The 16,962-nt window shown below is 39.2% G+C and overlaps 1 protein-coding gene across 2 annotated transcripts in view; it reads right to left on the bottom strand.

Moving 5' to 3' along the window:
• Positions 1-16,962, bottom strand: part of LOC145999499 (uncharacterized) — a 90,322-nt gene that overhangs the window by 8,109 nt on the left and 65,251 nt on the right. For both annotated transcript variants that reach the window (XM_083136462.1, XM_083136461.1), the window contains exon 2: positions 6,923-7,086. In XM_083136462.1, coding sequence (XP_082992588.1) covers positions 6,923-7,070 — 148 coding nt within the window. In that variant the 5' untranslated portion in view covers positions 7,071-7,086. The remainder of the gene's footprint in view (positions 1-6,922; positions 7,087-16,962) is intronic.

Genomic DNA, 16,962 nt, shown 5'->3' with positions numbered 1-16,962 from the left:
GATCGTACGTAGTGCTCCCCGTCGGCTCGAGCAAGACGGACGAAGTACGTGTTGTAGGTGAATGGGGCAAGAATGAAGGACGCTACATGTGTTCAACGATGACAAGGCCCCACAGTACATGGCCCCACCTGACGGCAGTGGTCAGGTAGTGAAGAGCACAGGCACGGGTGGCTCAGGAACGTCAGCTGATTGTACCACAGCGGACGTGTGGGCTGATTGGAAGTGCAGCGTCAGGGAGCGTGTCAGTGAAAGAGCCGGTGGTGTGCTTGACGTATGACAATTGAGTACGTTGTTTCGAAGCCGTTGTGACCAGTGTGTGTGTGTGCCACCTGTGCACTGCAGTACAGTATTCCATAATTGGCACTATCCTCACCGTACCATGGAACGCTACACATTTGTAGAACTGAGGGACATGCATTTTGTCTACGGCCTTGCAGATGGCAATGGCCTAGCAGCTGCACGCCTTTATCGCGGACGGTATCCGGAGAGGCGACAACCCGACAGCAGGTTGTTTTCGAACGTGCACCGTACCCTTAGTGAATCAGGTGTGTTACGTGCAGGCCATCATGTCGGTCACCCAAGACATGTGCGCACCGCGGCGGTCGAGGAGGAGGACGTACTTGCTCGCGTGGATGACACACCGTCCACTAGCACCCGTAGCATTGCACGTGCAGTGGGAGTATCACAGTCGACAGTGTGGCGTGTCCTTCATGATGATCTGCTGTATCCCTATCATCCACAGCGAGTCCACGCGTTGCAGGTTGGAGATTACCCACGCCGTGTGGAATCCTGTCAACGACTGTTGCAGTTTTGTACCGACGATCCCCGTTTTTTGCGCCATGTGCTTTTCACGGATGAGGCAACATTCACCCGTGAGGGCATCTTCAATTGCCGAAACAGCCATGTGTGGGATTATGAAAATCCACATGCAGCAGTCGAGGTGCACCATCAGACCCAGTTTGCAGTAAATATCTGGGCAGTTATCATCGATGAACAGATAATCGGTCCATACCTGCTGCCACCACGTTTAAATGGCCGCCTCTATCGCACCTTTCTTGCATCAGTCCTTCCAGAGCTGCTAGAAGATGTACCCCTCAACGTGCGACATCGTATGTGGTTTCCATTGGATGGAGCGCCTGCACCTTTTTGATGGCACAGTGCGAAACCTTTTGCACCATACCTACCCACAGCACTTGATCGGCAGAGAGGGCCCCATCCCCTGGCCTGCCCGTTCGCCTGACCTCACACCAATGGATTTCTTCTTGTGGGGCCATGTGAAAACACTCGTCTACGAGACCCCGGTGCCTGACAAGGAAACATTGGTAGCGCGGATACTTGCAGCATCGGCCGAGGTGTGTACCATGCCAGGGATTTTTGATAGGGTTTGCCAGAATTTCCTGCGACGCTGCAATGTCTGCATTGAATGTGGTGGTTGTCAATTTGAGCAACTTTTGTAACAACGTCAGTCCGGGGTACGACTACGTACTACGTACTATTCCTATCTGTAAGTGCACCTTTGCGTGGCAATAAACCTCCTGTGCCCGTAGTTGCTGTGTTTGTCCTCTGCGTGACATCCCCTCGGTGCTGCTACGGGGAATCCCTCGTCCCGCATTTGTTGTCTCCTTGACAGGTACCATTCCCCGTCCGGTCCTCTTTCTCTTTTGTTGAACCGTGCTTTGTTCTTGCTGCGGTGTCTCCCCACTGTGTTTGGGGACTCCCCACGCGCTGCATGTGTTTGTTTCCCGCTGTGCAATTGTTACTTCATGCTTCATTGCTTCTTTTGTCCCTACCGTTGTCGATCGCTACCCTTTCCCTTCACTTGTCTTGCGGGACTCTCCTATTTCCTTTGTGGAACCCCATGCGCATGCGTTGCGCAGCTGCCGCCTAGTGTTTTTCGGATGGGCGACTTTGGTGTTCCTTTTGACTTTGTTTGTTCCGCCTTTCTATCTTCACTGGTACTGGCTGTACAGAGGTGTGAAGTTTATTTTCACACGTTTTCGGCGTTGTCTAGCTCCTCACGGAGGCATCTCTCGGCAAAGTGGAAGGGGAACTTTCGTCTCTATTTCATGGGAGGTATCTGTGGTTTTCGTTTGTACTATACCTTTAGAATCACCCTGTATATATATATATAAAATTAAATGCAAGCCATTTATGAAAGAGGGATCTACTGCATTGTAAAGGTGCCTGATTTGGCTAATCAAATATTAAAACAAGAACATGCTTCCGAAAGTTTATGTACGAGGGGCATCCAGAAAAAAGTTCCAATTTTACCTGTACACGGCGCTAGTGGTTGGAGCGCAACATGCATATGCAGGCAGGAAGAAATGCCATGTGGCTGTAATCTGGTGCAGTAAAACACAGCCGTTTTATGTGTTTTAGGACAGTTCTAGGTTAAAGATGGCAGCTCTCACAGTCTCCCACCGACCTTGACCTTGGTCTTTTGTTATTTTTCTTCCAAATTGGTGTTATTCTTTGTTTTATTTATTTATTTTTACTACTCATTGTTATTTTTCCCAAAAATCACATTTTCATTTTAGCACATTTTGTGGCCAATATACCTAAAATTATAGCTGCATGGTGTTTTTAAATTACTGTTTTAAATTGTAGGTCATGTGGTGCATGCATTTTCGTGGCAGTTTGATATGTTGAAACCGATTTTTGAGGAAGTTATTTTTCATTATTTCTCGCTCGACAAATGCCGATGTTACGACTTTCCTGTGGTGGTAGGTGAGCACTCCATCTCCACCAAAATCGCACTACTTAGCTTTTTTTAAAATTTGCGAAAACTGCCAACAATTCACATTTTATGTCAAATTCTCTTTATTTCGCTATTTCAAACGGGTGAAAAGTGTGTCCACACATCACTGCACATTCATAAACACTACTTCGCACATTTTTCATTATTATCACGTTTGTGAAAATCAAGGTCCCTACTAATTGGAACTTACCTTCTGAACACCCCTTGTATAAATCAGTAGATGAAAAGTGAAAATTTAGCTGCTCTGGCAGAGAACCGCCAATTACTGAAGAAAGTCATATGCTTTTAGGATTGAATGATTCCAGTAATTATGATATTAAATATTTTTGTATTTATTATTATAATTTTATTTCATAAGATTTAAACAGACAGGACCGAAGGGGGTGGGGGGTGGTGTGAATTGCAATTCGAATGTTGCAGAAAATTTGAGGTTGGGAGCATCATGTACTTGTCAAATTTATATGACGTTCACCCATGCAGATTTCTGTTTTCCTTTTTTGTGACATTATTCAACATATATATCCCGATTTGTTGTATTCTTCTTGACATGGAATTATAGTTCCATGTCATTGTAAACTAATGTTAACCTGTGCAAAACCAGTATTACGCATGGATGATGAAAGAAAACCTTCGTACACTTTTCTACATTGAATAAGATTAAGTGAGCCAAAAGAGTAATAAAATTCCGGAAGCATATTTGCAGTGGTTTAGCAGACTAAGGCTTCATTTTTGTTGGATGTTGCATCTGACAAACGTCATAAACGACAAAAAATGTCATACTGGAACATCCAAGAAACGTCGGATTCATGAGAGTACAATGCGTGTGATTTTTGTCGGATGTCGCAGAATGACATGTATCGAACTGCTATGTTCGACAAAAATTGCATGCATATAAGGAGCCAAAAAGTTTGTTCAATGAAATGTTGTACCACACAAGACAAACTCGGACGTACAAGGCTCTGTTAATGGGTGGAATATTTGTCAGATGTTGCAGTCCGAAGACATCCAATAAAAAATAATTTCATAAGAATAGCATGCATGCACTTTTTGTCGCACATTGTAGTGAACATTTTGTCAAAGTTCAACATTAGTCTCACGGTGATATCCAAAAAAAATCGTATGCATCAATGGAGCCTACATGTTCATCCGACATGTACCATGACATTCAACAAATTACAAGGTTGCATAGTGCCCTTTTTGTTTCCATGTTCCTTCAGAATGTCCGACAAAATGATAATGTACGACGTCCAACAACTATTGGACAGTGCCACAGTGATAATGCCCATCCCCACCCCCTCCATCTGTTGACTGTTCTGCCTCCTTACAACTTCCATACAGATAACAAAAATAACAATAATTCAATGCATTTTCCACGTGATATTTAGAGGCTTATGAAATTTGTCTGCCCCTCCGGAAATTTCTCTCTCTCTCCCTCCCCTCCCCCCATCACTGGTTTCTGTTCTGGCTCTGTGGTTGTGTTGAGCATAAAAGGGACCTAAAAGTTGAGGCCGAGATTTAGCAACAATATTTCCTGTTCCCATGCAGTGCTACATAATGACATCTTTCAAAGCAAATGCCTCAAAAAGTCAATAGAGGCAAAATTCCCTGACTTTTTTTGACCTCTCAAATTCCCTGACTTTTCCCGGTTTTCCAGGTCTGTCGCCACCCTGTGAACTACAATTCCACGAAGGTAAGACAGCAGCAGCACAAAAATCTGGCAAAACTAGGTTGGCTCAGTAGCTGAATAAGTAGAGCAATGGGCAATGTGTCAGGGACCCAGGTTGCAGTTCTGGTTGAACCTGCATTTTTTTTTTCACTGGAATTTCTACCTAGGAAATTTTATATAAATCAAGGTACAAGCAAGACATGCTTTATACAGGTAAAAACTTTAAACTAAATCTGAAACAAAAATGTTATTACTATGAGGTGTCAGCATTCAAAAAGTAACTTGTACAGGGCGATCCAAAAAAAATGTTAATACTATATGGGAAATAGAAAAAGTACTACTTACCGTCTACATTTACTTCTTTTATTAAACAAGACTGCATATTTAGCCTGTCACACACTAAACATACTGTATAACACCCTAAACACGAATAAATTCATATCATTGCAGATTGCAGCAAAGTTTGCTCCTTTAAGCTAATTTTCTACTTCCCATATAGTGTTATTTTTTTTTTTTTATTACCCTGTATTTTCACCTGTCCGACTTCCTGATTGTTTTGTAAGTTTACTATTAAAATAAATCTATAATATAACCAATGCAATAAAATTAGATGCTTTGTTATTCATCACTTGTACACCAAAGATGTGAAGAGCTAACTTCATTCCTGATCATCTATCCAAATTTAATAGTTTTTTGATCTGTTGTTGATATGATTTTTAGTCTAAATTATGTGCTGCTAAATGTACTTTGTATGTGTAATTTCAATTTTGTTCATTTCCAAAGGCCAGTAATGTTGGTTTGGTATGAATTTGTCTGTCTACTGAGAGGTACACCACCACACCGAAAAGAAAGAAAGGAAAAAAAAAACTGTTTTGTAAATCTTTCAAAAGGTGTAGGCATGATCTGGTGTTTCTAGGAAAGGGGTAGGCAGCTAAGGGTAATAAAATTATGTACCAAAATCACTTTAATTCAAGGAGTAGAAACTTAAAAAGTGTGTTTTTCTGGAAAAAGAGACACACACAGACAGAAAAATATTGTACAAAATTTGTAATCATTTGTGCAATTATTTTAACTAATAATATCTGTTGCACGTTTGGAAAACTTGAATTCAGTGTTATTTACTCTTTCTTCTATTTTCTTATCTTGAAATTAGGCCTCATGAAATACTGGCGGATCCAGTGGTTACAGTTGAGAGGGTACCTCACCTCCCTGAAAATCAGAATATGTTATACTATAAACAGAAACCAAGTTGACTTTGATGTTCTAGAGATTATAGTATAATTCTGCAAAAGAAAGGGGTCCAGGACTGGAATAGATGGTTATTATTGCATGTCGTTCAATTCCTCCCATTGCCACAATAAACTGAAGCAAAGTGAAGAAGCGGTCTTAGGCTCGATCTCCTTTTTGGGCATATTGCACAGTAGTGGATCCAAATTTAAATTGTAGGTCCAGTTTCGATTAGCCTATCATGACCGTAAAGTGAACTGAATAAAACTTTAAAAAATATTCTTGGGTCTGTTAAACTTGGTGAAAAAGGGTAGAACATTTGAGTCTTCAAAAAGTAGGCATAATAATATATCCAAACCTGCATGCATACTTACATACTCAAAACTTACACTCTAGATGTCGTGGCCACGGTGCATGACTATTATTTTTATTGCAGTATTATTTTTTAAAGAAAGCTGGATCACAGGACCCCTAACATTGAATATGTAGAGACTGCTTTGTGCTTTGGAAATTGAATTTAATGGAATTTTTGGTTTATGACCACTTTATGCACAGATAGGCTAATCCAGACTGGACCTACAATTTACAGTGAGATCCACTGGGTATCAAACCACACCCCTTAATTACACTTAATTACCACTATGCCATTGGAGATGCCCTGTGTGTATTGGATGTGGTTGCAACAAATGGTTTCATACACTAAACTGAAAATGTACACCAAACTTCCCCTACATTTTATGCATTATTTTGACATTCTTGGCATATACAAGGGGTTTTCCTCATTCATTGATGTCCAGGAAGGAGGCAGAAAATACTTAATTTTTTACCCACTTTTTTCTCTTGAGTTTGTTGTTAGGCAGCTAGATTTAACAACTCTGTGTAAAAAATATTGGACGAGGAAGTTGCATGCAAATAGGTTAGACCTTCTCACTAAAAAACATTGCTTCTCGTTATATAAAATGAGACAGTAATTCAAGGTAACAGTGCATGATTAAATGACACCATAATTTTCATAAAAACTCAAAATTTCAGTCTTTATGTGAAAAACGTACTGTTTTGGAGTACATGCTAATTTCCGTAAGTCCATAAATACATGTTCTGGTGCTTCAACTTCTGATGTTCTGTCTTCAAGACAGTAAATATTTATGTGGGATTCTTTCCCGATAATTCAATGGGGAAGGACAAGGAAATATCCCTGCAGTGTGTATATTATTATTATTGCTTTGGGGAGGGGAGGATATTATCAATATAGTGTACCCACTGAAACTAACCTTCTGCGGTTCTCCAGTCATCACCTTCAAACTTGACAACTAAAGCCCACTGTTCCGAATGTAAGCTTCGAACAGGTCGCTTAAACAGATACACAGTTGCCATCCTCTCTGTAACGTCAGTTTCATCTGGAAGACCCCAGTATTCCATAACTACAAGTAGTAACCTGTGAAAAATAATTGTTCATTATTATTTAATAATGTGTCAACAAAAATGTTATTTTATATAATTTTCCAAAATTTTGAAGCACCATAAAAATCAAAGAAGATAATTTTTTGTTCCACTAACAGGGCATTGCTACTAACCAGTTGTTGCGAGTCATAAATATCAAGTGTATATATATATATATATATATATATATATATATATATATATATATATATATATATATATATATATATACCGGGTGGGGCACGTAAAAGTACCACCGCAAATATTTCGTAAACAACAATAAATATTGAAAAACTGCTTTCCCAGATATATGGGTATGAGAGGGGCTCATGAAATTAATGGACACAGTACGTTCAACTATGTAAGGAAATATTGCTTTCAACACAAACTGTTAACAAATAATTGTACATTGAAAAGTATAAAGTTTAAACATTCCGCCATGAGTTACATTCATGAAGGTTAGTCCATTAACATCTTTCTAATTTTTTATTGGTGTTCATTCATTTACAGCATAATTTTTAGTACATCGGAACAATCAAGTCTTCACGTTTGGTTATGACAAATCTTTGTTTTCAACTTTTATACTTTGCACCTTATACATTTTTCTTTCTTTCTTTTGAATTGATTTAACAAATGTTATCAAATAAAGCAAAGACCTAACAAAGTACACTGATTAACCAGACGTTTGTAGTCACGGACTGCCGGCTTGTAATGAGTACACTGACTTTCAATGGAATCGTTACAAGCCGGCAGTGTCCGTGACTGTACTACGTCAAAACTGTTGCTAAGAAAACAGTATTTTCAAACTCTGAAAAGGCCAAGATGATACTTATCTATGGCGAGTGTAGGAAAAATGCAGCACAAGCATGCAGGCTGTATGCACGACGGCATTTGCGCTTGGCTCTGCCAACAGGCATAGGATGCACCTTCTGCGCTCAACTTCACGTTGCAATTACTTGAGAACCACTTGACATATTACAATGTAACAAACGCCATTCTTAATGATTTTTTCCGTACTGTCAAATGAGCTGGAAATAAGTGAGTTTTCCATTAAAAAAAAACTAAGTTTGTGTGTATCCTTATATAGTTGAATGTATTGTGTCCATTAATTTCATGAGCCCCTCCCATACGAGGGGGGGCTGGAAAGTTCGTGAAATCACCCAGAAGGAATACAGCTGGAACAACCATTTTAATACATTTTTCAAGGTATTCCCCCCGAAGCTCAATACACGTTTCACAACAATGTTTCAACATTTGTAACCCTTTCAAATAGAAGGTTTTGTCCTGCCATGCAAAACAGCCCTCCACCTCCTCAACCAGTGCCTCTTCGGATGGAAAATGTGTGCCCTTGAGATGTTTTTTGAGGTTTGGAAAGAGGTGATAGTCGGATGGGGCGATATCAGGGGAATAGGGTGGGTGGGGTACACAGGTAAAGCCCAGATCCACCAGCAATTGCATGGTCTGATGGGCCTTGTGCGAGGGCGCATTTTCCTGGAGAAATTGCACACCACGGCTCACTTTCCCCCGACGTTTTTCCTTCAGAGCCGCCTTCAATTCAATCAAATATTGGGAATAAACAGCAGCACTGATGTTTTCACCCTGTTTAAGATATTTTATGAGGATGACACACTCCTTATCCCAAAAGACCGATGCCAGAACCTTCCCTGCTGACCTTTGACTTCGGAACTTTTTCGGTCGAGGAGACCCACTGTGGCGCATCTCCATGGGTTGCTTTTTAGTCTGTGGATCATAATGGTGAATACATGTTTCATCTTCAGTCACCAGACAGTGCAAAAAATCATAAGGGTGTTGAAATTTGCGCACGATATCCCGTGACATCTGCACTCGTGTTCTCTTCTGGTCAGCATTCAGACATTTTGGGTTCCATTTCGCACTGAGCTTCCGCATGTCCAGATACTCTGATATTATGACACCCACACACTCACGCAATATCCCCAGATACGCAGCAATGGTTTTGGTGGATATGCGCTTATCCTCCATGAACATGTCGTGCACTTTGACAATGTTTTCCCTAGTCACTGCACTTGCAGGCCTGCCAGAGCGGGGTTCATCTTCAGTCTCACCATGTCCAGTCCTAAAACGCCTCACCCATTTTGCTACTGTTGTATATCCTGGGGCATGTTCCCCCAAAGTCTCATGCAAAGTTTTATGGATATCCATGGGGGATTTGTCTTGCAACACGAAAAACTTGATGACACTGCGAAGCTCATTCTTCTCAAATTTCCTTAGGTCCTCCACCATCTCTTCTTACTGAACGTGAAACAAAAAAATAACAATGACAAAAGGATCATATGCAGGATAAGAGGTTTACAATATATGCTCTTTCTAATGGCTACAACAATTTGTTTCAATTTTTATTTCTTCTGGGTGATTTCATGAACTTTCCAGCCCCCCCTCGTACCTATATATATATATATATATATATATATATATATATATATGCAAAAGCAGTTTTTCAATATTTATTCTTGTTTACAAAATACTTTTAGGTGCCCCACCCAGTATATATTTGCTTTGAATTTGTAATGTATTACCATTACACAAACAAAATAAGAAAATGTATTGTGCATGTTTCATTGTATTTAGATCTTTCACTTTACTTCTTCACCTTTGTAGTTTAATCACAACAGTGAGAATAGATGTGAATTGATGAGATGAATGAAGAAAGGACAGCAAAGAAATGGTCATGCAGTGTGCATATTATTATTATTTGTGGGGTCTGTGCTAAAGGAATATGTGGGAAACAACACATTCTATTTCACATTTATTGCAAAACACATGCAAAGATATGTTTGAAGTTCAACTCCAGCAATTTTAAATAAATTCAATTCCGGTCCAGGAGAGAAAATCAGCAAGCGTAAATGGTATCTGGACCATAAATAACCTTTTCATCTGTAAAGTATTTCAATTCGGTCCAGGAACCTTTTTTCCCGATAGAATTTAAATATGGCTCCAGAAACCTTTTTTACCGGATGAATTTAAATATGGTCCAGGAACTTTTTTTTCAGCTGAATTTAAATATGGTCCAGGAACCTTTTTTCCAGATGAATTTAAACACAGTCCAGGAACCTTTTTTCAGGATCAAATTAAATTCGGTCCAGGAACTATTTTTTCTGGATGAATTTAAATACTGTCCAGGAACATTTCTTCTGGATCAGTTTTTCATCTGTAAAGTATTTCAATTTGGTCCAGGAACCTTTTTTCCAGATCAATTTTAATACAGTCCAGGAACCTTTTTTTACAGAATCAATTTAAATATGGTACAGGAACCTTTTTTCAATGAAACAATACGCAATGTAGACTGAATTTAAATTATGCAAGATAAAAGGTTCCAGTCCTGCAGCAGAACCCAATAGAGATGCGATGGTACTAATTAGCATCCTTAGATGCAATGGTCTCTTCCATTGCATCGGCGAAAAGTGGTAAATACCGGTGATGCACGGATATTAGGGTGTTGCTACCTTCAGGATTAAGAGCTTATCCTTTGGTCGATACAACCAAATATCAATGAAACAATATATATAGTATAACGCATAAGTCGTGTATATAGTATATACGTATATGCTTATACTCCAACATTTTTACAATTTCTATCTCTTATCGGTTTCAACATATATATATATGGATCGAGGGGCCGTTTAAGGAAGTCTAATGCATCGTTTTGAAGTGTCTATCTCAGACTGCTCTGTGGAGATGATTGGATTTAAGGAGTCGAAGGATTACATTCATCACCTTTTTTCCCTCCCGAGAACTGGTCCAAGTGTGATGTTTTGGATAATACCTCTTTATATGCTTGTTTCCGGCATCTTGAGCAGCCGAAATAATCGCTGGACAAGTATTTTCTGTGGAAACTGGCACGTTGATAGAGTGAGAAGTAAAGCTAAATTTTCTGCTTGGTTCCCATCTCAAATATCACGACGTCTAGGCCCAGCCCATAAGATAGTGCCCATAGGATATGCCTATGCGCATATAACACTTTTCTGTTAGAGCCGTGGTTTCCTTTTATAATTGAAGTCTGATCGGCCAGAAAAATTTGTTGTTGAAAGTCAAAGAGTTTGTTAAATAGCAACTTTTCCTAGTTTCTTACATTCATAGTGTATCTTAAGCTGAACAAGGGATGTGACGAAAATGTCTGTCTTGAAATCCCTCTTCCCTGGCCCTCTGCTTACATTGAAATTACCCAGATGTCCATCCCAACCCAACTTAAGAAGAGTGAAGATCTTGCGTATCCAAGTGCATTTTATGACTTTTTCTTAAAAGGGGCAAGAACAGGCAAAAACTACTTTTGGATCCTGAAACTCTAGAGACATTATTCTAACATAAGATAGTTGAATCTTAACTTGAGCTTGTTTGAGTCGTTTTGTAATTGACTGGAGAAGTATTGAAAAATAAGAAATCTGTGGCTAACTTGAGTTTCAGCACATTAACAAATTAATACTTCATTAAACCAGATGACAGTATATCCTCATAATTAAATTTTAAAACTAACAAAAAATAAGATTCAAACCGCAATTGGCATCCAATAAATGTTTATAAAGATGCAAAACTAACTACGTGGAAAAGTCCTTTCTGCAACAAACAAACATCATAGCCGCACTTCAAGGCTCGCTACCCAACTGAAGGCGACACTTATTGTGTAACCTCAGGTAGTTTTCAATAGAATGGACCTTTTACTCTAGAATTATAAGGGTAACAAATCTACTTTCGCAATTTCAATTTTGGGATTTTGGCCAGGATTTGCAGTCACTTGGACCACTGTGCACAAGAACAGAAAACACTACCCTCTTCCGAACATTCCAAGGATCAAGAACCATGTTACACCAAGCCACAGTACACAACCCAACCTGCCTGTCACCACCCTGCAACGCTGCCAGACGAGGGAAACCTAAACAGCTGCCAGCTGAAAACACAGTAGACGATGCAAACCAAGAAACATGCACAAACACTGACAAATGGGATAAATTGGAACTGCTGCTGCCCAGGAAGAAACAAAGCAGCGATGCAGTGTCTGGGCAATGCACTGTCCCAGTCACTGCATCCCGAGTTAATGAAGACAGTGAGTGGGCCTTCGAAATTAATTGGAAATCATCCAAATTAGCAACATGAAAACACCGAACTTCACCTATGAAATACTAAAACCTCATCCACAATGAACAGATTGTATGTTTCAGACCTTGAATAAAATTCTTGACCTTCAGCTGTGAACCAATTTTATTTGGTCTCCATTATTTCCCACAGATTTTAACTATGAGACATTTATTAAATACCTAGATTGGGTCTTGCAAGAAATTTTAATGAAGTTATTTTAGTAGGTGATTTTAATGTAGGTGGTATTGGCTGGAGCACTGCCAACATTCTTTGTACTGATTTTTATGTTAAAAAGAAAGCAGAAAAGGTTGTAGCTACCTGCCCTAGCAAATGTCAATGAGTTCAATGTATCTTATGATCCAGCTGTTCTATACCACGTCCTGGACTGTGCCTGTGAATCCTACTCGACAAGCAGTGATTTCAGTTATACAAAGGTGATTATAATCATTTTTATTTTGATTTTTTTTTAAATATTTCAAAAACGTTTTTAATTACTAGTGATGAGGATGAACTTATTAAGAATTATAATGGTGCTGTCCAATAAATTTTAGAAAATAATATGCCTCTAAAAGTTGGATGTGCTTCTGCGAGTTTGGCTTAGATGACCAAGAAACTTAAAAAGTAATGATGAATAAAAGAAAGAAGATATTATGACAAATATAAACAAACTGGTAAATTTGAATATAATGTAACTTATTCCAATCTAAGAAGAGATGTCAAAAATGAATGCATAACAAAAAAAAAGAATACTTGCTTTTTTTACATTAAAAAATAAAGATTTCTTCTGGTTATAATTTAACAAGAAAAAATAAAATGTTTGAATAAACAATGAATTGCTCCACAATAAAATATGCTTTTTAGAGATGTTTTTCATAAGATGAGATGTTTTCATTTTCAAGGAAATTGGAGATGTTAAAATTAATACATTTGTTTACTACAGTGATATGCCACTAACTCTAGAAGAAAGCATGTCTAAAGATTTTTGCATCCAGATAGAGTAGGAAATTTTGCCTGTGTCCAAAAGGTGCAAGGCTGTACTTGAAGTGAACATCCTTTGAGAATGGTTTCTCTTTTCAGTCTTGAAGCTTTTGACTAGTAATGAAAATCTATCGAATTGCACTTCGACTGCAGCGCCAAAGACAAATGAACACATTGATTTTCCCAATGTATAAACAATTGTTTTTCACCACAGAAATCACAAAGCATTTTTAAAAAGTTTGTATACTTACATTATCACAGATCAGAAGAAATTACAACCAACATCTGGCCGACCGACTTGCATGATTTTCAAGGAGTGAACAACAAGTGCATGAGTCTAGTAAACAAAGCAGCAATGATGGATGCTGTGGGCTTGATTGCTTGTTTAATTAGCACATTCAAACTGCACTAGGTGACGTCACTTCTGATAAGACTGTATTCAAGCCTGCTTTTTGGACCGTTTGTACACAGCCTGAATCTTCAAAGGTAATAAAGAGGTTCTGGTTCTGATTATCAGAGGCGAGGCATCCGGTCATCGGGAGATGCAGCGATGACCAAGCAAAATAATAAAAATATTGCATTTTATATATTTTAGAGAAGCAGTAAAAATAATAAGTCAGAATACTCACATATTTGTGCGAAATAAGCCAAGCAACAGCAAGAAACAGCTCAAAATACGTAAGAGATTCGCTAATCTTAGCGCATCAAAATAAGGCCCCAGTAATACCCTCATGCTGAACCCTCCCGCCAAGTTTCCTATTGAAGGCAATGGTGTTCGTCGACCCAGCTCATCACAGAATGGTGCGCATCTCTCTGGTCTCTGCTGGTGCCGAGAACAGCCGAACGCTTCTGAACAGGCAGACAAGTCCAGCAACCTGTACTTTCCCCCTCTCTTGAAGGTCTGGGTCTTAACAGGCCCTTTTTTCAGCCCCCATCCCCGTATTTACAACCACAGCAGGGTTTGTTTGGAGTCATCAAAATTCTTCCGAGTGTCCAGTGGCGTTCTCAAGGAGGGGTGGTGAGGATCATAATTCTGCTTAGGCTCTATATTCTTTGGGGAAAAAAAGATGAAAGAAAAGGCAGGAAAAAATGGCAAAATGAGGACTTCAGGAATCACTACTAAAACGTACACGTAACCCCCCTCCCTTTTTTGAAAATCCTGGGCACCACTCGAATGTCTGCTATTTCCACTTCTTAAGAGGAAAAGCACACATTGAACAATATGAATCTGCTTCTCATTATCAAAACAAAAATTGGTGGTGAACCATAAGGTCCTTCTTACCTTTAAATGCGACAATTGAGGTGTTTGCATTTCAGTTTCCATCATATTAAATAATTGTCGTCGTATGGGATACAATTATGTGTCTTTTGTAGTCGTAAGGTCTGTGGTATGAGCTTTTACATTGAATTGTACAAGAAAAACAATCTTCAGGCAAGCTTTATATTTATTGCTCGAATAACTATGTGATTGCAGTATGCAAATTAAACTTTTTGCTTTTTTGGAGGGTGCGGGGGCAGCACTTAAAGTGAGCCGGAATGCACCGGAACTCCATTCTGGCAAAACGCTGTCCCTGCTGCGACATTGGACATCCATTTTATTGATTTAATGCACCATACAAAAGTTCATTCTTTGTTACATTAATCCTAGTGAAGAATAAATGAAAGGAAAAAAAGGAAGTTCTTGTACTAAATGTGTCTTCTGTCAGTGGGCGGACCAGAAATGTAGAAACAACTAATATATTGGAGTGAGTGCTATTCGTTTTAGATGTAAATGAGATCCTAATTTCCTGAAATGACAGATGTGATCTATCTTGTGTTTACACATTTACTTTGGATGCAATAATAATAAAAATCAGTGCTTTTTTTTTCAGGTTTTACGCAACAGCACGCCATACAGGTAACTTTTTGTATGTAAGAATGAAACTAAAATAATTTTAATTTAACAAAAGAAATATGTGTGTGTGTGTGTGTGTGGGTGTGTGTGTGGGTGTGTGTGTGTGTGTGTGTGTACATGTATGCATGATTATTTATATACTACAGTATTTAGAGCAGTTCTTATGATAAACACAACAATAAATAATAACAGTAAACCAATTTGTAGAGTGCCGAAAACTTTCTTTCCAGAAAAAAGCAATAATAACAATAATAAATATTTGTTACTTCTTGTCAGAAGCAAAGTGACTTGTCGTGTCGGTTTGTATTCCATCGTGTTGCATTGCATTGCATCATGACTCGTCGTGTCAGATCCTGTGTGTGCCTGGCCTAAAGGAAAGAGTGTCAGAAATTAAAAAAAATAATTCCTTTTTCATTTTCATTTTGCATCCGAGAGAATCATGAAGGAATCAAGCTTGAATAATTATAAAATGATCATTATTAGGGCTTAACATTTAATGAGCAAAAATACCTAAAAACATGCAAAATAGAAAATGCATTCATGACCTAAAAATAGTTAAAAAAAAAAGATCAGTAGACACAAAAAGGCAGTTCTGCAACCTCTTTTGAGGCTCGAATCATCATTTGAGGCTCGTCGTAGCCTTTTATGATGTATATTTTGAGGGCACAGAGTTGGCAACACTGTGGGCCCTTACTGTAGTTTTTTTATGAGGGGGGCCCATTGCCCCCTGTTTACATCTGGCAACACTGCCGTAGATCCTTTGACAGTGTTGTTAACCTACTGGGTTTTTCACTGTAAACTTTCATCAAAGGGCCTGAGGGGTCCATGTATTTTTTATGTCTGGCAACACTGTTGGGGGCCTAGTGTTGGCGACCTGTGGGCTCTTACTGTAGCTTTTTATGAGGGGGACCTATTGTCCCTTTTTTACATTTGGCAACTCTATTGGATGTTCCTTTTTTAAGGCTTGGGTTTTGCCAACCTATCCGAAGAAAATTCCACTATATGATTTTTCACTGGCTAAGCTAACCTACAAATAGAAATTGGCAACACTGACGAGGCTCGAATTATCATTTGAGGCTCGAATCATCATTTGAGGCTTGTTGGTGTTGCCAACCCACTCTACAAAAATTCCACTATATGATATTTTGAAGTTTTTCACGGTGTATGTTAACCTCACAAGCAGTGTTGCCAACTCGGGGCGAGGCGTAGCCTTTTATGGTGTATGTTAACCCCACCAGCAGTGTTTCCAACTCGTCGTAGCCTTTCACGGTGTATAATTTTTAGCTTTTTTTTTGTGTGTGTGTGTGTGTGTGTGTGTGTGTGTGTGTACATGTGCCCGGGCGAGGCGTAGCCTTTCACGGTGTATGTTAACCTCACTAGCAGTGTTTCCTACTAGCAGTGTTTCCAACTCGTCGTAGCTTTTCATGGTGTATAATTTTTTTAGCTTTTTGTGTGTGTGTGAGTGTATGTGTGCCCGAACAAAACGTAGCTTTTCACGATGTGCTTTTGATAATGTATGTTAACCTCACTGGCAGTGTTGCCAACTCGCTCTACAAAACACTAAACTCGCTGAAATGGCGCTCGCTGAAAATGGGCGCTTGGGGTCAGTTCTCGGAGAGAGGTTAACTTAACCTAATTTTTTTTTGTACGAAGCAAACATATCCCACTCCCTCCTTCCCCGGCATGCTTTACGTTTGCGTAGGGGGTAAAGAAAAAGGGCTTTGCTTTACCAACGCTGAAATTGGCTTGCTCGAAACGAATTGCTAAATATAAAATAAAATAACAATGCCTATGAACCTGTTTGGCTTCAGGAAGCAGGCTATGGAAGCATTCGCCCAAAGCGCACCGTCGCCACCTGCAAGCTGGGACCTGTTACCCTCCCTATTATCT

This window comes from Lepisma saccharinum, chromosome 15 (genome assembly GCF_977018435.1).
Source record: "Lepisma saccharinum chromosome 15, izLepSacc3.1, whole genome shotgun sequence".
Lineage (NCBI taxonomy): Eukaryota > Metazoa > Arthropoda > Insecta > Zygentoma > Lepismatidae > Lepisma > Lepisma saccharinum.
The sequence above is the reverse complement of the archived record's forward strand: the minus strand, read 5'-3'. Positions and strand labels throughout refer to the sequence as shown.